This window comes from Protopterus annectens, chromosome 9.part0 (assembly GCF_019279795.1).
Source record: "Protopterus annectens isolate FY-2018-M chromosome 9.part0, PAN1.0, whole genome shotgun sequence".
Taxonomy (NCBI): Eukaryota; Metazoa; Chordata; order Ceratodontiformes; family Protopteridae; genus Protopterus; species Protopterus annectens.
Window position 1 is genome coordinate 1494879521 of NC_056743.1, and position 25000 is coordinate 1494904520.

Below are 25000 nucleotides of genomic sequence, written 5' to 3' on the forward strand. Positions count from 1 at the left end.
CTGATCGCTGCTGCATTGTTACTGTATATATCAAGATGTACATTTATATATCTTTTACAGTTTCATAGTGTTTCACCTAGACATCAATTTTAAGTTTATGGTGAGCAGTTTCTATTGCTGCATTTCATTTTCACTGCCAGACGTTTCCATGATTCCATTTCCCATACTGGCAAAATGGCACTAGATATAGAAAAAGCAGACATTTCCACAGTGATAGTGTTTCTGCATTATCTTTTTTACATACATATTGCTTAATAGAAAGACAGCAATTACTAGGCAAGTAAGTCACAAAAGCTTTTGTACTTTACAGATACATGCTTTTATAATGTACCTTCTGCTTTATAAAGGCAGAGCAGGCGCATTTGGTGATGAATTTGTGGTTGTTCATCCAATCATCCAGGTTAGTCATGAAGGAGATGAGGGTGTCTCTCTGGGTAACATGTAAGGGTAGTTTATTTCTAGAGATGGTGTAAACTTTGGGTAATATATCTATAGCTCCAGTGTGTTTTACTTACAGGTTGGTGTAGATTTCAATTCTTAGTTCGAATGTTAGTGAAGCTGTGTATGTTGTTTAGCTGCAAGACAGCAAAGAGAAGTGGATAATTCATCGTACAGAATGTAAGACCTTGATCTAATCATAAGACTGTTTTAGAAACTTATAACAAATAGTGGGGTTTAAACCTGTCATGGTAGCTAAGGGTCTTTAGCCAGTGATCTTTTTGTTTATGATGCACACTGAGCCCTTTCTAGCTGTGTGAAGTGTCAGGACAGGGGCATACAGAGGGTGGTATTGTACTTTATAATTGGTCTGATTAGACTACAGTACAGTGGAACAGTAACTTCTTTTCATTTGGGTGAAATGCCCTCAGATATCAGTTGTGATAAATAGAATAATTTCCTAACTGCTAATGGTACATGGCAGTCAAAAGGGATTTGCAAGCCATTAAAATATATTTCCTAATTGTTGACTTCAGTGCATCTCTTGAAAATGGATATCATATAACCCTTCTGCTGAGTTACCTATACCATCATGTCAGTGCAGGAACCATTACACCTTTCTTATGCAAGTGCAAGTGCCCATTCTCATGTACCTACAATGAAGGCTACCACTTTTGGAGCTTGGTGGATGAACACCCATCCCTTGGCCATTTTTGATATTAATGTTAAGTAGGAAGAGTGGTAGAAAGGGTTGCTATATAGAAAAGGATATAGGTAAGAAAGGGTTAGGGTGTTCAAGCATACAAATTAAAACAAAGTTACCTAGGTGAGGCGCATGTGTATGACCATGTTTGGTTTAGGTGTTTTAGTAAGGGCTTGAAGCTGGAAAACTTCATGGTCTGTTTTAGGTATGTTGGGATGGTGTTCCATAGTTTAGATACATAATTAAGAGTACAGTGAGTCACCTGCTGAGTTATTAGATTTTGTTTTTATTACTAAGAGCTTACTGGTTGAGCAAAAGTCTCTTCCTGGAAATAAGTACTGCAGGGTATCTTTTAGTGCTGGACATTTTTCTGTTGCAGCCAGCGGGGTGTTTTACAGTCATTTCCCAAAAAGATGAGAAATGCAGTAACAGGCTGGTCTCAGTAGGCGCTAGGTGCACACAGTGTGAGCACTGGGAAGTCAGTGCCAGCATACTGGCATTCTACAGATTTTATTTATTTTATTGATGTTAAGTTGTCAATCTCGCCTTCATTCTTGCTGGATGGGTTCGGAGCCGATCCTCGGCTCCGACTCGGCACTTTCTTAGCTTGAGAACACCTTTTACCAGCTCGAGGCAACCCTATATCCCATGATGCAAGGCGGGACTACCTCAGATCTCGTTTGCCGCTTAGCGAAAGAGGTCTCCTTTGCCAGCTGAGGTAAGTGATTTTCTGGTAAAATCAGAAAAAGCTTAGTTAGGAATTTATTTTCCCCTTTTAGTCTTAGTATAGTCTGTAGTATATTACAGCCTACCCTATTCCCTTCCTTTCAAACTTTATAACCCTTTTTTATAACCTTTAGTATAAAGTTTTTGGTTAGGCCTAAAACCCTATTGGTTAATCCCTTCCTGTGTGTTGTGTGTAGAAGATTAATTTGTGTGTTTGTTGGGGTTTGTGTGTGTTACTTCCTCCTAGGATATGTCTAGGGAAGGCAAGGTCTCAGGCTTTAAGAAGTGTGACCAGTGCTGTCAGAAAATGTCTCTGACAGACGGTCACACTTCTTGTGTGTACTGCCTGGGGCCTTTGCACCTGCAGGACTCCTGTGCTTTGTGTCACGCTTTTAGCCAGAGAGTCCTGCAGGAAAGGAGGAATAAGCTTATCCTCCGAGGCTTACTTAAGCCGGAAGGTTCTCCCTCTAAAGCAAGGTCTGGGAAACCTTCTAAACCACCGAAGGCTCAGGCTTCAGTATCCAAGCCTCCTCCGGTGGCTTCGGCTCCGGCTGGAACCGATGCATCTACCGTTAAAGTAGTAGGGTCGGCACCGGCTGGCTCCGATACCTTCTCTACTGTGGCCTTGTCGGCTCCAGCTGGAGCCGACACTTTATCCAGCATCGGAGCCGAGAAACCTTCGGCTCCATCTGGGGTTCAGGGGACTTCGGCTCCGATGGCTTCGACCCGAAAGAGATCTCGGTCCCCTTCGATACTGAGTATCCATTCGGCTCCGGGGTCTCCTCTTTTGTCGGAGCGGAGCCATCGGAGCCGATCTTCGAGATCTTCCAGGCTGTCTGACCACGACTTTGGTAAGCAGGCTGTTGAAGTCTCAGGCACTGGCCCAAATGCTCCATAGCCCGTCTCAACAGACTTCGGCTATAGCCTTACCCCTTGAACTTCCTCCTCCGACTCCACACCAGAGTTCGGAGCCGGAGCTTCTCGGGACAGCGACTGTTTCGATGCCGGAGCCGATACATCCTTCGGCTCTGTCGTCCTCGGCTCCGATCTCCTCCTTGAGGCCTTCCTTGGAGGGATCCGGTCATCGGGTTTCCACTGTCGGCTCCGAGGGGGCTAGTGGCATCGGACCCTTGTCCGACCCCGCTCTCCCTCTCGGGGCTTCGGCTTTGGTAAGCTCGGCGCCGACATCGGCCTCGGAGCCTTCCCTCTCATTGGAGCCGGGAATTCCTGTTTCTTGGAGCGGGATATTCCGGTCTCCCGGGGAGGGGAGCCTTTGAGGTGATCAGGAGTGTCCTGGCCTCTGAGCCTGGTCAACGGTCTATCCCTCTAGCTCCTCCCTCATCAGTGCCTGCAGATGCCTCTTGCCAGCCTCTTGCTCTCAGGCCCAGGGATCCATCGCCCAGGTTTCCCCACTGGGAATTTCCTCCTCTTCCGAGGTTTCTCCTGATCCTGCAGGGGAACCCCTCGGAAGAGGACGTGTAAGAGGAAACACACAGACTCCCTGAGTCTACTACATCTGATACCGACTTAGATGAGTCGGAGGGTTCCCACGGTCCCCTCTGAGGATGTCTCCTTTTCAGACATCCTTGAGCTCCTCAAACAGAGGGGAATTGGCCTCCATTGACCCCTCCGAGGATGAGTCGGTATACCTGGAGGCTTTTGGATCCCGACCCTCCACCTCCTGGGTGTCTCCGCCTTCGACCCACTTATGCAGGTAGTGGCTCAGAAGGCGGGGCTCCAGATTCTGTGGAACCTGTCCCCAGAAGACCATCCAAATTCATTACGGCCCCTTCGGACAAACAGTTCCTTTCCAAGGGTGTCTCGGTGGATGCTATGGTGGTGGCGGCTGCCACTAAGAAGGAACTGGCGGATCCTTCAGTACCTGTCCATCCTCCTAATAAGGACTCTAGGACCATGGACAGGTATGGAAAGCGGATGTTTTCTTCAGCGACCTTTGCTATGCGTCCGCTGAATTATCTTTGTCACTTCACCAGGCTTCAACGAGATGTTCTCAAAGAACTGGGTGGAGTAGTTCAGGATCCTTCTGCTGCTGGGGCTCAGGAAAAGATTGCCTCGCAGCTTGCTATCCTAAATTCCATATCTAACTCCTCCATGCGGCTCATATCTTATGCGGCCGATGGAGCGAGCAGGGCCGCAGGCACAGGAGTTGCTCTTAGACGCCAAGCCTGGATGCGGCTTTGTAATTTTATGGACCCCTTTAAGGCGTCCTTCACTAATACCCCTTTGATGGTTCGGCTTTGTTCGACCTCAGGTGAAGGATACCTTGACCAGGTGTGAGCAGGACGGTAAAACTCTTTCTGCCGTTGGAGTCCAGTTTTCCACTCCTTCTAGACCATATCCCAAGGGTCAGAAGGGGGAAGATGTGGTTCCGTAAAGCCCAAGGAGCTACACCGACGACGTGGTCAGTTTACCCCCAGAGGCAGAGGGGTAACAATAATAGACGCCGCCCTAGAGGCAGGGGGGGGGTCCTCAGAACCAAGGCAACAGGGAGTCTCTTCCTGAGAAGCCTTTTCAACATCCCTGAGGTGTTGCCCGACTGTCCACCCTTGGAGGCAGTCGGGAAGGATTTCACTGTACCCAGTAGCCTGGCAATCCCTATCACAAGAGATGTGGGTACAGTCGATTATATCCGAGGGTTACAAAATCCCCTTCAAAGGTTTCCCGTGCCTCTACAATCCCTTCCAGACATCTCACCCGGTCAAAGGGATTTGGCAGAACAGGAGGTTTCAAAACTCCTAGAAAAAAGAGCCGTCCAGACGGTGCCGGCAGACCAGGTCGGATCCGGCGTCTACTCGAGATTCTTTTTGGTCCCCAAAAGGACGGGAGATTGAGACCAATATTAGACCTGAGCAATCTAAACAGATTTGTCAAGAAGGCAAGATTCGGATGGTCACGCTTCAGTCCATTCTGCCCTTTCTGGGCAAGGACAACTGGATGTGCTCTATAGACCTTCAGGATGCGTACTATCACATAAAGATTCACAGGCGCTCCAGGAGGTTTCTCCGCTTCGCTAGGGACCAGTCATTACCAATTCAGAGCCCTGCCCTTTGGCCTCACTTCAGCCCCCAGAGTGTTTACCAAATGCATGGCAGTGGTCACAGCTCATCTGAGACGCCAAGGATTCCAGGTATTTCCTTATTTGGACGACTGGCTCCTCTCCGCCACCACCAAGTGTCAACTTCTTCAGACCAGAGACTACACTCTGCAGCTTTGCAGGAGTTTGGGAATTTCAGTAAATTTCGAAAAATCTTCTCTGCGGCCTTGCCAATCTATCACCTTTATAGGCGCAGAATTAAACACCGTAAAAATCTCAGCCAGCGTAACAGATGAAAGAAGCCTGGACATGCCAAAATTAGTCGGCCTTCTTTTGCAAAGCAACAAGATCAAAGCCAGATTTATACTGAAGGTTGTAGGTCTTATGGCTGCGGCCATTGTTCTCCTTCCACTAGCTCGCTTCCGCATGCGTCTTCTGCAGTGGATGCTTTTCACGCAGTGGTCGTACCACAGTCTCCCGATGAGGCACGAAATCTTAGTCACACAGTCGTGCAGGGCTCATCTGGAATGGTGGATATCTTCCCCTCTTCTTCATCAGGGCCGACCCTTTATTCCCCCTCCTCCAGTTGCCACAGTCACTACGGATGCCTCTCTGATCGGGTGGGGGCATTATCAGGGCAGGATGGTCCACGGACGTGGCAACCCATAGAATACCATCTGCACATAAATGTCCTGGAGATGAGAGCAGTGCTTTTAACGTTGCAAGCCCTCGACGACTTTCTTCCCACGGGCACTATTGCAGTACAAACGGACAACATGTCCGTGGTCTGGTACATCAACAAACAGGGCGGAACCAGGTCCTATCCGTTATGTTGAGAAGCTCTCAGACTTTGGCAATGGGCGATCTCTTCTCAGCGGTTTCTGATAGCAACGCACATCCCCGGCAGGTCCAACCTATTGGCGGACAGGCTCAGCAGATCTATTCTGATGCCTCACGAGTGGTCTCTCAATCAATCTGTAGTGGATCAGATTTTTCTGAAGTGGGGCACTCCTTGTTGCAATCTTTTTGCTACTCCTCAAAACAACAAGTGCCCAGATTATTTCACTCTCTTTCCCCTTCCAGGCCAACCCCTGAGAGACTCTCTAACCCAGGATTGGCCTCGGGGACTTCTATACGCTTTTCCTCCCTTTCCCTTGATTCCACAAGTCATTCAGAAAGCCACCGTTTTGAGAGCCAAATTGATCCTCATTGCTCCATATTGGCCTCGACAAATTTGGTTTCCGTCTCTGCATCGTCACGTTCTGGTGCAGCCCTGGCATCTGGACCCAGTTCCGGATCTCTTGATCCACCAGTCGGGTCAGCAGCACCGGGCCATTCATTCTCTCAACCTCACTGCTTGGTTGCTCCACTTCCTTCCTTAGCCAGGCTACCGATGATTTCTGACTCAGTCAGAGACATTTTAGTGTCTTCTTTGAAGTCGTCCACTAGGACTGTTTATGCTAGCAAGTGGCGACGTTTTTCTATTTGGGCAAACTCCAGAAATATTGATCACTTTACTGCTCCTGTACATTCTGTTTTAGATTTCCTGGCGGAGGTTTTTCATTCAGGATCCTCGTCATCTACAGTCAAAGTACAACTGGCTGCTATTTCCAAGTATCATGTTGGCTTGCATGACAATAACCTTATGTCTCATAGATTATGCAAGGCCTTTTTGAGAGGAGTTTTTCTCCTAAAACCACCTATAAAGCATCCTCCTCCGCAATGGGATCTAAACTTAATGTTGGCATCCTTGATACTACCTCCCTTCGGACCGTCTGCTTCATGCTCTTTGAAGTTATTGACCTGGAAAACTATATTTTTACTGGCTGTCACTTCTGCAAGAAGGGTTTCCGAGATTCAAGCTCTCTGCATTCGTTCACCTTATTTGGTTTTTCATAAGTACAGGGTATCATTAAGAACTAACCCTTCCTTTCTCCCCAAAGTCGTGTCTCAAACCAATATTAACCAATCTATAGATCTACCAGTCTTTTTCCCAAACTATTCCGACAGAGCTGAACAGAAACTGCATTTTTGGATGTCCATCGTCAGCTCAGGTACTATTTGCATAGAACTAAACAATTTAGAAAATCGGACCAATTATTTGTCTCCTATGCAGAAAACAGGATGGGTCTTCCAGTTTCTAAAGTGACCTTATCCAGATGGTTGACTTCCACCATTTCCTATGTGTACTCTCTCAGAGGCAAACAACTATCTTCTAAGCCAAAAGCACACTCAACCAGGAGTCTATCCACTTCTGCAGCTTTTCAGGATAGACTACCCATTGATACCATTTGTGCAGCAGCTACTTGGGCCACACCTCATACCTTTGTCTCTCATTACAAGTTGGACTTGGCCTCCAGAGATAGGGCCAGTTTTGGTTCCACAGTTCTCAAGAGTCTGTTCCATTGAGCCACCCGGGATACAGGTGCTAGGGACGCGGTCCCATCCAGCAAGAATGAAGGCGAGATTGACAACTTAACATTTAGAAGTTATGTACCTACCATAACGTTCCATGTTAGTTGTCTTCTCTCGCCTTCTTTCTTGCGTCCCTCCCTCCTTCCCCCTGGCCTGGACAGATCTTGAAACATCTCCTCTTCTCAGGTTGTTCTCTCCTGACTCTTAGGTAGGAGAGTCATTTGTTAGGAGTTGTTGTTTCCTAGTTGTTCTAGGTTTATCCTTAGCAGGGTATGTTAGCTACCAAACGAGATCTGAGGTAGTCCCGCCTTGCATCATGGGATATAGGGTTGCCTCGAGCTGGTAAAAGGAGTTCTCAAGCTAAGAAAGTGCCGAGTCGGAGCCGAGGATCGGCTCCGAACCCATCCAGCAAGAAAGAAGGCGAGAGAAGACAACTAACATGGAACGTTATGGTAGGTACATAACTTCTAATTTTATTTTATTTGTTTGTTTATTTATTTATTTATTTATTTATTTATTTTGCTAAGAGTATGACAGGAAGGTGGGAGTTGCTCCTGGAATCCAAGTGAGGGGACTTGGAAGTGCAATACCAGCGTACTGTCATTGTGCCACTCTCTCTATCTCTCTCGCCTTTTTTTGTTGTTGTTGTTAAAGAGTCTGTGTGTTCTTGCTTGTTGTAACTTGTTTTGAGCTAGATAAGGATGATCACAAATGCTAATTACACTTGTAATATTTATGCTTAGGCTATAATAAGGATTTTATTCTGTCTTTTATCTTTTACTTATGCATTTATTGACTTTTTACTTTATTTTTGTAACAAGTATCATGTAACTCCAAAATTCTACTTCTTATCTCCACATAAACTTATCACCAGATCTCCAGGCTGTATTTATGTAGACATATTGCAGTTACTATATTGCATTCTTTTGTGTGTGTGTGTGTGTGTGTGTGTGTGTGTGTGTGTGTGTGTGTGTGTGTGTGTGTGTGTGTGTGTGTCTATCTACTTCTCTATCTATATATATCTATATCTATATATATATATATATATATATATATATATATACATACATAGACATAAATTATCTTTTATTTTTCATCTATAGTTCATTGTCTCTCTAATGCTATATTTTATTTCATCTCTACAATACCTTTGTAGTATACATTATCATGTCAATGACATTGTATGATGTGAACTTTATCTCACTAAAACTTAAGCTGATATTGAAATTGTTCAGTATTATACAATGCCATGCCCATTGAAATTGTTCAGTATTATACAATGCCGTGCCCAGGCAGATAAACATAGATAGCTAGATATATAGGTAGATAGATAAACAGATAGATTGATAGATAGACAGATAGATTACTATTGCATACACTCAATTAATCATTGTTAGGTCAGCATTTTCCCAGCTTTACTATCACATAAACAACATGATGCACTGAATGATCTCCCAAGTAATACAGTCAAGGATATATAGTTGATTACAGTAATGTTCCACTAATGTATTACTTTTTCAAGAAGTGCACCTTTTGCTTGTGGAAAATACCAAGTTAGCTAGAAATGGTTATATGTCATTACCAGCTTCTCCTCATATATAATTGGGGCATGGTTGTAATACATAAGAGAGCACAACATAGGCTCATAGGTTAGTACTAAGCTAACTGCCCTTGCGAGCCATTTTAAGCCTAGCCAATTATCCCTTGTGAGACTCAAACTGTGCACCTTGTGTTTGTAAGGCAAACACCTTAACCATTAGGCCACCCTCCCAACCTATTTAAATTATAGGTACATTTGAAGGCCTCAATGGGGCTCTCTGCTACAATTTTCAGATATTACTCTAGAATTGTAAAGTGCATGGAAAATGTAAGCAGATTATTATACTATTAACATTTAGCAGGGTGCTTTATTTATAGTAGGTAAATTTAACTCTTTGCCAAGATAAAAAAGATTAATATGGCAAATACAGGACATCATTAACAGGAAAACTAACTTGCCTTGGACAGATGTGAATCCATTATTACAAAGCAAACCCATAATTTGAAAATAAAGGTTAATTACAGAAGTTTTGAGTGGCCTTTTATGGTTGACATTTTCTGAAATGGGTAGTTATTGATTCATACATTTTGTTTCACTGGTTATTAAAAGAATGTTTAAAACTACAAATTTAAAACCCATTCTAAAAAGTGGTGCTGTATTATACAAGGAATATAATTTAATACAATCAGGAAGGTGAATCAAAGAACAAAAACGTGTATTCAATGCCCTAAAAAGTGTGTGCAAGTAGCCTGTTTTGAAAACAGCCCAAAGGTAAACTTAATCCTCCACTGGCCAGATGCATTTTCTATGAATGTGGGTTTTCATGCTGTTTTAATGAATGTGAGTTTTGCCGTTTCAATGAGTATGAGTTTCAAGGACAGAAAAGTTTACTGCTCATGCTAAGTCTGTGTTCATTGCAAGACTGTATTGTTTGTTTAGCAAATTGCTATCTGTGTTTGTGTTATTTTATTTCAATATCTGCAAACATTGTGGAAGTAAATAAGAAAACAGTATGCACACTGATAGATTTGAACAGTGTGTATGGTAACTGTTGAGAAATAGCCAAGTAATGGAACACTGTGATGGCTGGGGAGGGGGCTGCTGCTAGAGGGTAGGGGTTGGTGCAAGAGGGGTTGCTCTGGGGGGGCAATCTGTTACCCTGCCTAGGGCCCTGTTTGACCATGATCCAGTTCTGGTATTTAAAGTAGGAAATAAGTACACAAAAGTAGTTGCAGTTTAACTACATTACAAGGTATCTTTTTCTTCTTATGCATTTAAATGATTTAAGGAAATTACTGAAGCGGCTTTTTTGGAGAGTGACCTACATGTGGGTGTGGCTCAAATAGGATCGTTTCGTGAGTATGTTGTGGGTAGGGCGTAAGGGGCACTGGAGCACTACTTCGCCTAGGGCGCCATTTCAGCTAAGGCCGGCCCTGATTGAAGTAAATGTGCACATTGGGTGCAGTGTTCACAAAGAAAACAGCCGGCCATCAAAGGGTGTTTAAAGACAGGGTTAGTCTACATTTAAGTGACTTAAAATGCAAAAGGAAAAAAGTGTGTTATATAAACACTCAGTATGTTCTCGGGCTGACTTTAATTACGTTGGAGTGTGAAATTTCTAATGTTCAGAAATGGCAAGAAATTTTGAATCTGAAAAGAACATTGCATGTGTGTGTATACCCATGTGAGTGTTTCATTTAGAAAAGGATTCACTTTTAAAAATAGGCCTATGAAATGCATACTTACATTACCTTACTGTTGACCTTGCAGGCCACATATCATGAGCCCTACTCTACAGACTGCAATTCTTATATAGTATAATAGTGTCTTGCTGTAAAGTTGAAAAAGGCAAACATATTTTGGAAACAGACATTATCATTCAAAGGCAGATGCATTATAGGATTAAAAAATGACAGAATCTTGCTTGGAAAGTGGTACATAGCAAGTTAAAATATAATTGTAATGCAGTTTATTTATTTATTTATTTATTTATTTATTTATTAGTTTAACTTTGACCCTGTGGCACCAGTCCAGTCAACAAAAAAGTAAATAAATATTTTTGTTCTGTTTCAGGTTTTACAGGAACCTTTTGTGAGACAAATATTAATGAATGTGAAAGCAATCCTTGTGTGAACAATGGTGTGTGCAAAGACCTGGTAAATGGCTTCCTTTGCTCCTGCCCTTCAGGTAAGCATTTTGACTGTGTTGCATTGTTAAATGTGCTTCTTTTCTGGTAACATTTAGGGACTTGACAGCTGAGCACTTTTTTATTTATTTTATTTATTTTACATTTGTTGACCGGGCTAGTCTAGCTGGATATATGTCCATTTTCAGTAGAGGCCCGGGGAGAAAAGCTCCAGTATTAATTACAAAATTACAAAACAAGTATTATTGTGACATAAACATATTATTAATTACAATGAAATTTAACATAAAAATTGATAAAAAATGCTTTGAGGTGAAAAGGGAAAAGTATTAGAGATATGAGGAAGAAAAAGAATAGAGAAGAAGTGAGAAAGAAATAAGAAAAAGAAAAGAGGAGAGGGTTAGACTGGGTTAGTACAGGAGCAAATCCAGTGTTTATTGAGATAAAGTTTTAGATTCTTTTTAATAACAGAGGGAGTGATGTGAGAGATGAGATCTCAGATGGAAGCTTATTCCATATTTTTCCAACAGCATTGGAGAACAAGCAATCACCTGCTAAATTGTTAGTTTTAGTAGTATGGATCAGAGGTTTGTTAGAAGAGCGCAGGTGTCTCAGGTTAGTGTAAGGTTTAATGAGACTGGAAAGTATTGGGGTTTTGCTAGGTTGGTATAGGGTCTTGTGCACTATAGTAAGCTGTTGGAGTTTGAGTAGATTAGGGAGTTCGAGCCATCCTAGTTCTTTTAGGTTCAGGCAGTGATGGGTCCTGAAAGTAGATGCTGTAGCAAATCTAGCAATGTTATTATAGGATGTTACTAGTTTATTGAGGTTATTTTTAGAGAGATTGGTGAATATTGGTGAGGCATAGAGTAGGGTAGAGATTAGGTGGGTTCTAGCTATTGTGGTCCTTGCTAGTGGAGTGAGAAAGGGTTTGATTCTATATAGTGATCCTATTTTTTTGTTAACTGATTTTATAGTATTGTTAATGTGAGACTCAAAGTTGAGATTATTGTCTATAGTTATTCCTAGTAGCTTAGTGGTAAGATCAGGCGAGATAACTGTACTGTTGTTGGAAGTGAGAGTGAAGTGTAAAGGAATGGACTTTCGGGTAGGTGAGAAGAGTAGTAATTTCGTTTTCTTAGGGTTAAGGAGCAGGCATCGTTGAGAGAACCATTGTTCTACAGTGTTAAAGGCGTTTTGGGTAATAGACTGGAGTTCGGTTTGAGAGGTGGCTGTACAGATTATTGTGGAGTCATCTGCGTATTGAATGCAGGTGGTGTTAGGGATAGCTGTTTGCAGGTCATTGATAAAGATGGAAAATAGAAGGGGGCCTAGGATAGAGCCTTGAGGAACCCCAACAGAGATAGGAAGGTGATCAGATAGTAAGTTTTTCCAGAGAACTGCCTGTTGACGGTTATTTAAGTATGATGTGAACCAAGTAATGGAAGGAGCATCAAGTGAGAGAGAAGTAAGAATGTGCAGAAGAAGTTGGTGGTTAACCATGTCGAAAGCTTTAGACACGTCAATGAAGACTGCAGATGATAGAATATTTTTATTGCAGTTAAAGTTGATGGAGTTAGTAAAGGAGAGCAATGCAGTGGTGGTGCTATGGGAAGGTCTAAATCCATGCTGACAAGAAGCAAGTAGGCTGTTTTGGAGAAGGTGGTTAAGTAGTTGTTTATGTATGCATTTTTCCAATATTTTAGCAAGAGGGGATAGGAGTGCTATAGGACGATAGTTAGAGAAGTCATTGGAGTTCCCACCTTTGTGGAGTGGAATAATATGAGATATTTTCCAGATAGAGGGAACAGTTCCTTCTGTAATAGATCTGTTTAAGAGTATAGAGATGGGATAGGCTATAGCTTTGGCAGCTATTTGAAGGAACTCTGCAGGGAGTCTGTCGGCAGAAGGGGTGGTAGGTTTTAGTTTATTAAGGAGTGAGAAGATAAAGGAGGTAGGAATAGGTTCAAAATGAAAAGCAGGAGGTGGAGTAGAAGAAGATGTGGGCAGGTTTGAGGTGTCAGGAGATAGGTGACTAGCCAATGTTTGGATAGCATTTGTGAAGAAAGAGTTAAAGGCATTAGCTGTTTGTGAGGCATTGTCAGGGTTGGAGCCTAGTGGGTTGGGTGTGACAGATTGGCCTGGGGAAAGAAGATTATTAATACTTGTCCAGAATTGTTTAGGTTGCTTGTTAAAGGTTTGTTGAGTTAGGAGAAAATAGTTATTTTTGTCTGTCAGAATGGCTTTTTTTGTACTGTTTCTAAGTTCTTTGAAGGTTTGGCGGTCAGTCAGATTTTTAGTAGTGCGCCATTTTGCCCAAAATTTGTTTCTAAGAGTGATTTTTTGCCTGGTGTCATTGGAGAGCCAGGGGGCTGGTTTAGCTTTGGTTCTAATAGTACGTAGAGGTGCATGACGGTCTAGAATGGATAGGAATGTGGAATTGAAGTGTTCTACTGCTTCATTAAGGGGAAGAAGGTTTAGTAGAGACCAGCTACATTGTTTTAGTTCATCTAGAAAGAGTTTGGAGTTAAATTGCTTTTTTGAGCGTAATGTTAGGACAGTATTAGGAAGAGTTAGGTTTGTTCTATGTCTAATAATGTAAGTTAGTGAATGGTCACTTAGATCATCCGGAAGGGTACCAGATGTATAGGTTTGGTGGGGGTTATTTGTAAGTATCCAGTCTAAGGTAGTTTCATGGATATTGATTTTATTGGTTCTGGTAGGGCTATTGATAAGTTGTGAGAAGCCATATAAGTTTATATGGGAGGTGGGGTTTATACTTTTACAGGTATTCCAATCAATGTTTACGTCACCTAGGATAATTGTTTCTTGTGGGAGGTTGGAGGAGAGCCAGTTAAGGATATTTTCTAGTGTAATAATGTTATTTCCTGGGGGAAGGTATGTACAAATAATATTTATTGCTTTACTTTTGTTGAGTGGAAGCTTTAAGCAGATAATTTCGGTATTATTGTCAAGGGGTAGGTTGGGATGTATAGTACTGATTTGAATGTTAGCTTTATATAAGATAGCAACTCCTCCTCCCTTTTTGACTGGGCGGTCATGTCTTATAATATTATATCCGGGTGGGGTAATTTCGTTGTCTTTAATGTGAGGTTTAAGCCATGTTTCAGATAAGCAAAGAATGTCAAATTGGTGGACATCTAAGAGGGCATGAACTTGAGCAATTTTGTTACATATACTACGAATGTTAACATGAGCAACTGAGAGTGTGTTGCCAGGTTTGGCAGTTAAGAGGGTACTAGTTATATTTTGGTAAGTGTTTCCTGTAGAATAGTTATGGTGAGGGCCAGGGTTAGGATGAATGTCACCATCCAATAGAGCATGGACAAGTAATAGTTGTTTAGTCAGGAGAGGTTTATAGAGGTAGACTAGTGATTTTTTTATTTTGAGGTTGTAGAATTTGATATGTACAAGTCTGTGGTATTTGGGTAGTTGGTAGCTAGCTTTATAAGTTAGGTTTGTGGAAATAGAGATTAAAGGGAGTATAGCTGTAGAGGTGTGTGAGTAGGGAACGGTGAGGGAGTAGTGGATTGGTTGTTCATATGATGTAAGGAGATAGGTAGTGGCTAGAGGAGTTAAGAGAGAGATACAGAAAAGTAGCTGGAGTTGTGAAGGGATAAATAATGCAGGCATTTCAAAGTTAAGGGAGATGAGAGAGGTAATAAGGGGTAGGTTTGTAGCAAAACTGAGAAGTAGTAGTCTGACCTGAGAGAAAGGAGAAGTTTAAGTTATGTAATAAGTGGATGTGAAGTGATGCTAAAGGGGTTGAGGGTGTTAATGATGAGGTGTATTTGATTGGAGTTAGTCAAGTGAGGGTGTGTCCTCTAAAGTAATATATGTAGGAGTAGTGGGGGCGGGTGGGAATTGGGGGCAGGGTAGGGGAGCGGAGTGAGCCCGCAGGGCGAACGGAGCGGGAAGAGCCAAGCCAAGAGAGCAGAGTGTGATGGAAGACAATCAGTGAAGAAAGAGAGTGATCCAGAGGTAAGTCTAAATGTGGGGACTGTAGAAGAAAGCTCAGAGTCAAGTGGGAAGGAGGTCAGGGTGAGGACGCAGAAAAAGGGTGTCTTATGACTGAGGGGAGTGAGTGGGTAAGTGAGTCCAAGAAGAGCTGAGAACTAGTGGAGAGGGAGAGAGTGCAGTAAAGGGGAAGGCAGTATAATGCAGAGAGCTATGCTAGTGACACTTTCTAGTGAGGTGCAAGGTAATGGTAAAGAGAGGTCCCTACCTAGTTTGGTCAGGTTAGGGGGGCATGTGGAAGAACAAGAGAATGTAGGAAGGAGGATAGGGAGAGGTAAGACTTATGTTAAAAAGCAGAAGTTAATGGCTGGGGGGGGGGGGTTGGCTGCTGGCTTTCCTGCACGAGAAGCTTGTCTAGCTTAGCAGAGTCTAAACAATCATATGGATAGAATTTATATCTGTATGAATTAATACATACTTTCACTTTTTTTACAAAGGAAAAAATTCTTTCAGTGAGCTGTTTAGTTATTCCCTTAGTTAGTACGGGTCTTCAGAGGCATCCGCCCGGGAAAATGCAAGTGTTTGACACAGGGACAGTCTGGAACACAGAGTTTCACTTTTTTTACAAAGGAAAAATTCTCTCAGTGAGCTGTTTAGTTATTCCCTTAGTTAGTACGGGTCTTCAGAGGCATCCGCCCGGGAAAATGCAAGTGTTTGACACAGGGACAGTCTGGAACACAGAGTTTCACTTTTTTTTACAAAGGAAAAAATTCTGTCAGTGAGCAATATTCTTTATGTAACTAGTAAACCACTGCAGAATGTGCACAAAAAAGGTTTCAGTGTTTGTCTTTAGGCTGTACAAAAGTGTGCTACTAAACAGTAGTAGACAGAATTGTCCTCACCTCCATAAGAGTTGCACTGAGTGAAGAAATAAGCTTGAATCATGTGGTGCTCTAGATATGGTGAGAACTTGCATAAATCTGTAAACTTACCGAGCTTTGCCTTATGGAAGTATTTTTTCCTGTGGTGATGCAGTTTTTTTTTTTTATTAACATTTTATTCTTTGGCTTTATAGATTCCTTTTTTTTCATTTGCTGGCAGTCTAACATTTCCTCTCACATAAACTGAGCGTACCATGTTTGGAGTTTAAAGCTAAGATGTCATTCTGACTGCTGACCAAACCAGATGTTTCATCAGGCTGAAGCAGTTGCTGTCTTTAACATGGATAATGAGCATGATTATCCAGAAAAATACTTGTTTTACACTGGTTGCTTAAAGACTAAGTTTGCTTAAAATGGTCAGGAATAACTCACATAGTGAACAGAGTTACCATCATGTTTTGTTAATGAGTTTGCCTGTTTGCAGATGGAGTGCAGCCATGAGAATATTTTATTTACCTGAAGGTGGCACATGTACCATAATATTCAGTCAGGTATGGAAAACATCTACATGGTTACTCAGGACAGGCTGTAATTGTAGATGTTCTTCATGTTTCATTGTTGCAGTCATCACTTGTGGGTTATCTTTGCTGGGTAGCCCTCGGACGGCCTGAATACCAGAGTAAAGGATTTCCCTCCTGCATTGGCTGTCTAGGTGCAGAAACTGACATCAGGTCGTCAGGGCTATAAAAGGAGACAGCCGGCGTCATTACATCAGTCTTTCTTGCCGTGGAGCACGAAGCAGAAGCATTTTCGCGAGTGCGTCAGTCGGCCATTGCCAGAGTGAGGGAGAAACCATCTAAACCTATGTACCCCATTGGAGAACCTTTTCTTGCTTTTATCCGATGTCAAAGAAAGTCAATAATTGTCTTAGTTGTGGAAAATAGATCCCACACCAAGACTTTCATTCCCTCTGTGATACCTGCCTAGGCCCAGATATGACGTCCCTGGATGTTGGTTCTGTGCCCTGTTTAATGTTAGAACTATTAGATGTAGAGCTGAAATTGTAGCTAGACACTTTGGCAATTCTTTGTCTCATTGTGGTATGGCGTCGGTCGGTCAGGCTGTGGAATTACTTAGGAAAAAGAAAGGTAAAGAAAAGGAAAGGCCTCAGAAAGCTAGGCATGTGGACGATTCTTGTCCAAAGCCACCCAGCCTTCCACTTACTTTAGTTGCTGAACTCCGTGAGGCGCCTTCGCAGTCCCTGACGCCAGTCAAGGAACCGTTGCAGGCCTCTACCGAGACCTGCCGGGTCCATCTTCTCCTACCAGGATGTTGGCCTTCGGTCATGTGGTTGGGTCAGGAGCTGCTTCACAGGCACTGGCTTCTGCAGAGACAGTACCGATGACCGACACCAGGTAGAGACCAACGACCACATCGCCAGTTAAGCTAACCTAGTATAAGGCCTCTGAATCATCTAGGCCCAAGACCAAGACTACCCCTAAAAAGACCCCATCACAGGGACCCAGTCTCCGACTACATTTCTCCCAGTCTGCCATGCAGTCCCAGCAGCTGCTCAGAATGGCAGAGGATTTAATCACTTTAATTAGAGGAAGCCAACCTACCCAAGCCACCTCAGCTAAAAGGAAGAGAGAAACATCACCTGAGGTTCTTTCTGACCAGGACTTAGAAGAATCAGGACTACAGGACTCTGACACTGAAGAACAGACATTTGAAGCTTTTGAGGATTCTGTTGCTGAAGACCCTATTCCTGCTGCCACTACTCCCGAAGACCTCTCTTTCGGGGAAACCTTAAATTCACTCAGAGAACATTTCCATTGGGAGGTGCAGGATTACCCTCAGTCAAAGAAGAGACTGAGAGAGTTCCTTGACCTGCCTCAGCATAAACCCCTGGCCTTTCCTCCTATCCTGGATGTGGTGGAAAATGTCTTTCTGGAGTCTTCACTCACCCCTGACTCTCTCCCACCTGCCCCCAGGAAGCCAGACAGAAACTACAGCACTTACAAAATGACAAGTGCTTTGAATAAAGTAAGACAGAAGAATGAAAATAATTGTGAAGTTGGCAGCCCATCATCAAGAATCTCTTTAATGTATGTAGACAGCTTGTACTCATTACTTACCGTCACTGTCACTGTATGACACAGTATCTGAATAAAGGAGGTGTGGAAGTAAATGACTGTGGATAAAATTTGAGTTTTTTTCTCTGTGTTGTTTTGAAGCAGTTGACTAATGGAGATGATGAGTGGGAAAATTATTTTATGATGTACCTTAAGGAGCAGAAGCTTTCATTTATCATGAAATTGACAGACAGTGGCTCATTTTTGCCCTGACGCTACCTAGATCACTGTTTACATTGCATCCCTCTTGTCTGCTTAATCATTGAGTGCCATGTTATAGTACTGTGAATGTAGAACGGCTGAGATAATGTCTTAGGACAATTCAAATGTTACTCTGCCCAAATTCAGGCCAAACCAGAAGTCAGTTTTTTGTTAACTAACTCAAGTAGAAACTGTTTCCTTTCTGCATCTTAGGTAGGGCAAAAGACAGAGCAGTTTTTCAAGTACATATTATTGATGCGTTTTAGTGCTGGAGTTTGTGATTGTGTAATAGTCCATACTACAGGGAGATTCACTGTAATAGTACCTCATGACATTTGGGTTTACTTGCTAATAGTGCTGTGTTTTTTTTTACTTTTACAGTCTTTCTGCTTGTTTAGCCCAGTGCTGGTTCTAATGTTAGGTGGTGTGAGGATTTCATGTGTAAGAAGCTGTAGAGTGTACCTTCTTTATTTCTAGAAACTTGCAAAACTGCAAAACTGGACTCCTGCATACAACTTTTTTTTTTTTTACAGGGAGCAAGCTCCTGTGTCCATGTACCCCTTAATTAGACAACTACCTCTGAGGTTGCAGAAACCTCTGAATTAAATTTAAAAAATTGACAGTTGGAAACATTTCAGTTTTACAATCTTGTATGTGTGCAGCTTACAGAAAGACCAGTCATTTTTACATGTACCATAGGTTCATAGGTGTGTATTAGGCTAATGGCCCTGGATCGTTTACAAGCCTAGCCCATAGGATTACCCTGGCATCGTGCCACCCGACCTTAGTTCCCAGTGCCTCTGTCGAGTAGAGCTAGTGGAGTGATCCCCGGGGTGAATTTTCTATTTCCCATCCACTCATCAAGATTTTTGTTGAAGAGGGCCAGTTAGTTAACTTTTAACTTTCATAATCTAGCAGGTTTATTCAGTTTAACATGGCAGGCCATTTCATTTCAGGCCTAAGGTTGACTGTCCCATTGAAGATATCACTTTTGACTTAACTGTTAATCATATGGGGGAGTTCTTTGATGGCTTTTTGAAGACTCTTCCTCCCCAAAGAAGTGGTATATAAAGATAAAGTACCTGAAGTGGTCAGGTTTGTCATTATCCCCTTGTTTTTTGCATTTAAGGATGTATTGTTATCCAATTCTCAGCATCCTAATATATAGCCTGTAGCTTCAAGAAGGATAGAAAGTCTTCTGTAAGCATCCACTGATAGGCCAAATCTGTGTATAACTTGAAAGCAGACCCATAATCAGTATTATTGTTTGTATGGTAGTAACAGAGGAAGACTTTTTGTCTTTAATTTTTATTGCTTTTTGATAGAGTCCAGAATTCAGAATAGATGTTGAAAAAGGATTTGTACATCCTTAACCTTATCAGTTAGAGCTTTGAGTTATTTGGTGCACATGGTGATATACCTGAGCTCTGTTCAAATCAAATGCAGGAGAATATTTAAATCCTTCCTGAATGGATAAACTTGAGGAACTCGCATCTATATCACACAGAATAGAAGTGCACATTGAGAAAAGAGTATGTGATGCTGACTTGGTATGTTTGGTAGCAAGCAGTTTGCAACAGTTTAAAATGAAGAATTGTTTTTATTTATTTATTTATTTTTAACTGAAACATGAGCATTGTAGCTTTCCATGCTGGCAGAGAATAAACTAAAATACTAAAATATGTTGAAGGAGAGTTGGAGGCAGGGCACAGAAATGGGATCTGAATGCTGGGGTAGGCGGGAGATGTATGTCATGCATCTAGCCACCTGGTTGGTGTGCCAGAAGAAAGAATGTTGGGTTTTTTTTGTTTTTTTTTACTAACAAGCCTAGCCATGTAATACCCTTGTTCCCTATTTGATCATAGTTAAATGGTCATTGTTAGCAGAGCGAATCGGTGATTAACATCTACTGCCCATGTCCATGAGAGACATAAGTGCCACCCCTGGGGTGAATTTGCAGTCTTCCATCCAGTTGTCAAGGTTGCACTTAAATAGGGTCATTGAGAAGCTCTGCTTCAAGTGAAGAGGGATTTAATTCCTGAGTAACGGCAATCTCTGGGAGACATATCTGTCTCTCCAACATGTTCTGTTAATGTCACAGGCTAGGTTGAGATCCCTGGAGCGAGTGACTCTTGTCCCATTTGATTTGTGGACATGCAGCATTTCCATTAGGGCAGGGTGAGTGATCAGCCTGTAGGCCAGACGCAGGTCACCTGTCAGCAGCCTGTAGGATACATAGTACAGAGACAGACCTTCAGTCTTTCCATGTAGGTCATGTTTTGGAGGCCCTCAGTTTTCTTGGTTAGAAACCTCTGTGGTCTTTGCAGTTGTTGCAGGCGTCTGGCTAGGTACATGCAAAAGGGATCATTGTACTCAATTAGTGGTCTAATGAGGGCTGAGTATAGAGGAGTTGTAACATCCTTATTGGATGGTCTTGCATGTGATGCCCATATTTATGAGATACTCTTCAGTGGAAGAGCTGGGTGGACATAGATCTAACTGTAGTAAACCGATCACCTCCAGTGTAGTGACCAGTTTATGACAGTGAAGTGCTTTTAGCTCTTCACTTGAGCTGACGGAGTAGGGCAGTGGTTCATAGTAGTAGCCCAGGGTGTTTGTTGAACAAGCTAAGCTTCTGATAGTTTTTGTACAGCGTTCCTGTTACTGGCACATTGTTTCTATAATAATTGATTTTGCAATAGTGTTGCATGGAAATTTTGAAGTACTCAGAGCTGTTATGACTTTTTTTTAATTTGGTAGGTGATTTTATTTATTTTTTCTTTCTATTGTCTTCTGCCAACCCCCATAAGTATTCCGCTGATACTGCCACAATTCCCCATGCCACCCAGTTGTCCCTTTTCAATTGCATCCCATTGTTACTCTTCACTGTGAAGGTGAAGTTTGAGTCTGGTTGTCTAGCTTCATTGTGACAAGTAGTGATTAATGCCCAGGCAGTAAGAGGATTGTAATCTTCCTCCACATTGTAGAATGTCTCTGTTGCCTTGTGTTGGAGTGTGACCTGAAGTGCAGGAATGCAGACCCAGTAGCCACTATGTTTCCTGCCTCCTCCTCCCTCCACCAGTCACATTGTCACAGTTTTGCTCTACTTTTTCTGGGTTATTTGACCTCCTTCTGCTCTGATGAATGTCAGATAAGTACTCAAGTATCATGTTCTTCCTCCCCCTCTCCTGGAAAATTTGAAAATCATGCTAGACAGAAATCTTATCTGCAACCCTTCTAGTAGTTTGGAATCTGTGTCTATCTATCTATCTATCTATCTATCTATCTATCTATCTATCTATCTATCTATCTATCTATCTATCTGTCTGTCTGTCTGTCTATCTATCTATCCATCCATCTATCTATCTATCTATCTATCTATCTATCTATCTATGCGTGTGCTTCTCTATATGTTTATCCAAACATTTGTCTTTTGTGGAAGAAAATTGGATTTGGCATGTCATTGTGAGAGGTCAACTAACGTCACTCAGTCATTGTGTTTCTAGCATTCCTTTGTTTCCATTTTAGTCAAAAAAAAAGTTTACATTGGAACAGGTCATAGAAGAGTGATGACTAGGATATCAGCTTCGAGATGTTGCACACCTCTTTGTGCAGTGTTTTTAATGAGTGGGCTTAGAACAAGTGAGAGTGAAAGATCAAGTAAATGGTGAAAACAAACAGCAACAATAGTAATAAGCAAAGATAAGGATTTTCCTCCAGTGGGATACTTGTCTGAAAACAGTAGAAACAGGCCAACCCAACAGACAAACAATGCAGCTGAAGACTGAATAAGCTCATCAATCTGTGTTAGGAAAGATCTGAAGATGGCACAGAGTGATGCCTCTGTATGTGTCTGAGTTCCTAATGTTTCTGTGGAAGGGAGGCTGCCAGACCTGGAGTGGAAAGAGTGAAGAGCTATGCAAGTTTTGTCTGCCATCGGACTTGAGTAGGGCTGGGTTAGGTTGCTATAGTAAATTGTGAAAACCTCATTGACATTGGTTGGCTACTACTCTTTTTTTGGTGGGGAGGGTGTTTTTTCTGAAAGAAGTGAAATGCTTGGGGATTTAGTTACCAGGATGTGGCACTGCCTGCCTTGCATCCAAAGGGCTACTTAATGGTGTGATCTGTCCTTTTAATGTCCAGTAAAGGTTATGTATGGGTGTAGGACTGTTTCTTTAGTGTGTGTGCAGAGTTACACAAGGGTCAGACTGTCACACTGTGGCGATTGACAGATGTGCCTAAGGCCGTTATCTTTGTGTCGAAAGAAAAATATAGTCTATGTTCAGGTTGGACAGCTTCTTCCAGCTTCCTGAGAAGAAATTGCCCTAAAAAAGAAAAACAACTAAGTTGCATCCAATTTATGCCTGGAGCACTTATTTCCCTTCTTTGAAGTTGATTGTGTTTCTTTTTTGCTTTCTGTCTCTGGAATATTGTGCTTGAGTAAATGAAAACTCTGCGGCTATGTTTTGAGTGCATGTGTGTGTGTCTGTGTATGAGAGAGATAATGTGTTTTATCTGTTCATCTACTGCTTTTCATCTTCACAGGAAGTTTCCTATGGGCCTTGCATGTTCCATGTTTTCAAACTGTTATACTCCAAATATCTTTAAGATGGTGTACAGGTCTTTTTTTTTTCTGTTCCCTTCATATTGTTCGGTAGGGTGCATGGTTCACTTTTTTTTTTCTTTCTTTCTTTCTTTTTATTATTTATTTATTTATTTTTTACATTTTTGGTCCCTTTGTACAATTGTAAATTGTGATGAATAGTTACTACCTCTATAATGCATCTCATCAGGGCAAATAATTAAAATGTTAGTGAGATGCTCCTCCAGATTTCAGTTGAATGTCTGAGAAGAAAACTGAAAGTTCAAATAGAGGGAATCCATAGTAATTCTAAGGTTCTGTATTTCACTCTTCCCTTTACTGCATGGTACAGTTTCAAAGTTTGTATATATAAGTAACAGGAGTGTGGAGGGAAAATTGCTGCACCCTTCAGGATGTGCAGGAGATGAAGTCTCTTTAATCAGTTTAATGGCATTATAGGAAATGTTGATATTAGCTGTTAAGTGTTTTGATAGTCACATTTTATTTTTTGCAGTTGCACAATTCATAATTATGGAACACAACTTTCAAACAGGAGACTCTCACAAATTTCATGGCATATGGGTACTTCTGGTCTAGTTTATGTTGTTGTTGTTTTTCTTTCGGCTTTTCCTGGTTAGGGGTCGCCACAGCGGAACTCCAGTCTGCTAATGATTGGCAGTAGATTTTTTATGGGTGCCAGCTCGATGCCCAACCTTCAACGAAGGCATGCCCATTCTACGCATGTCTTTCAAACGCCACTTGACCATGGGGAGGACATGCAGACTCCACACAGAAGGCAACAATGCTACCGCTGCACCACCACGGCTTGTACTTTTGGTCTAGTTTATGCATTGTCTTTATTTCTGCATTATGTTTGCCATGATATCCTCTAGCAAAACCTTGTTTTATATGTCTTCCACCCTTTCCAAAATTAAGCATTTCCTAGTGTTGACCCATTTTGTATAATGATCTATTGTCCAACAAAGCTGTTCAGCCAAAAACTAATATTGTCCTTTTGCCCCTTAAATCATCTTTTAGATATTTTTTATTCACATCTGATGTGTTTCTTGATGAGCTGATATTTGAGTATTGGTTACTGTGGTTATATGGGGACGGAATGGCTGAAAGGTCAGACTTCCATATACTAAATCCAAGATGCCATTCTTGGAATATTCCCTTTTTCTCCAAGGTATGGCAATCTTAGAGTTGGTATATTTAAGTTTGAAGGGTGTGGGGAACTTGCCTCCCCACATGGGGGCTGAAGGGGGGGGGGGGCTTGTCCCCCTGCAAAAAGAAGTGTTAAAGAGAAAACAATTGTGAGATTCAGTCTTCTCTTGGTTTTCAGTCTTTTTTTTCAGAATTTTGGCACTTGGCATTATAAGTGTTGAAATTTCAATAGGGAGCCTTCTTTTTATGACTTTCAGTGCACAGCCCTCTCCACCATTCTTTTTGATCATAGGATCATAGGAAGTTACTAGGTTAATGTCCCTAAGGCCTTTACAAGCCTAGCCAAGTTCTACCCTTATTTCCACGATCAGTACCTATTGCCCCTGTCCAAGAGGGACACAGGTGGAAACCTTGGGGGGGAATTTATGGTTACCCATCCAATCATCCAGATTGCGTTTGAAGATTGCCAATGAGGTGTTCTGTTTGACATGAAGTGGGAGTCTGTTCCAAAGGCATGGTAACCTCAGGGAGACAATTCTGTCTCTCAGGCAGGTTATATTAATGTCACATATCAGGTTAAGGTCTTTAGAGGGAGTAACCCATGTACCATTTGACTTGAGAGTCTGCAGCATTTCCAGGGTCAGATATTGCTGTATGAAATAGAATAAAGTGAAAGTGATTTCAAATGATCCACATAAGACAGATGCTGAAGACCTCAAATTTTCTTTGTGAGGAACCTTTGTGGTCTCTCTCTCTCCAATTGCTGCATGTGCTTGGAAAGGTATATATGAAAAGGGACATTGTACTCTATTATTGGCCTGATGGTAAAAGAGTACAGGGAGGTTATAACTTCTTTTTTTCTGGAGGCAATGCCCTTACTTATGTAATGAGCAATATAGAATGCCCTTCTTAAGACTGTGGAGACATGGTGATCAAAGGTAAGGTTGTTGTTGACCTGTGTGCCCAGGCCTCTCACCACTGAATGCATACCTAGGGTGTTGCTATTGATGTGGTAATTAGCAGGAACATTGCTGTT

General features: G+C 42.0%; 1 protein-coding gene across 2 annotated transcripts in view; it reads left to right on the top strand.

The window, feature by feature from the left end:
* Positions 1-25000, top strand: part of NOTCH3 (notch receptor 3) — a 798092-nt gene that overhangs the window by 445036 nt on the left and 328056 nt on the right. For both annotated transcript variants that reach the window (XM_044084438.1, XM_044084439.1), the window contains one exon: positions 10951-11064. In XM_044084438.1, coding sequence (XP_043940373.1) covers positions 10951-11064 — 114 coding nt within the window. The remainder of the gene's footprint in view (positions 1-10950; positions 11065-25000) is intronic.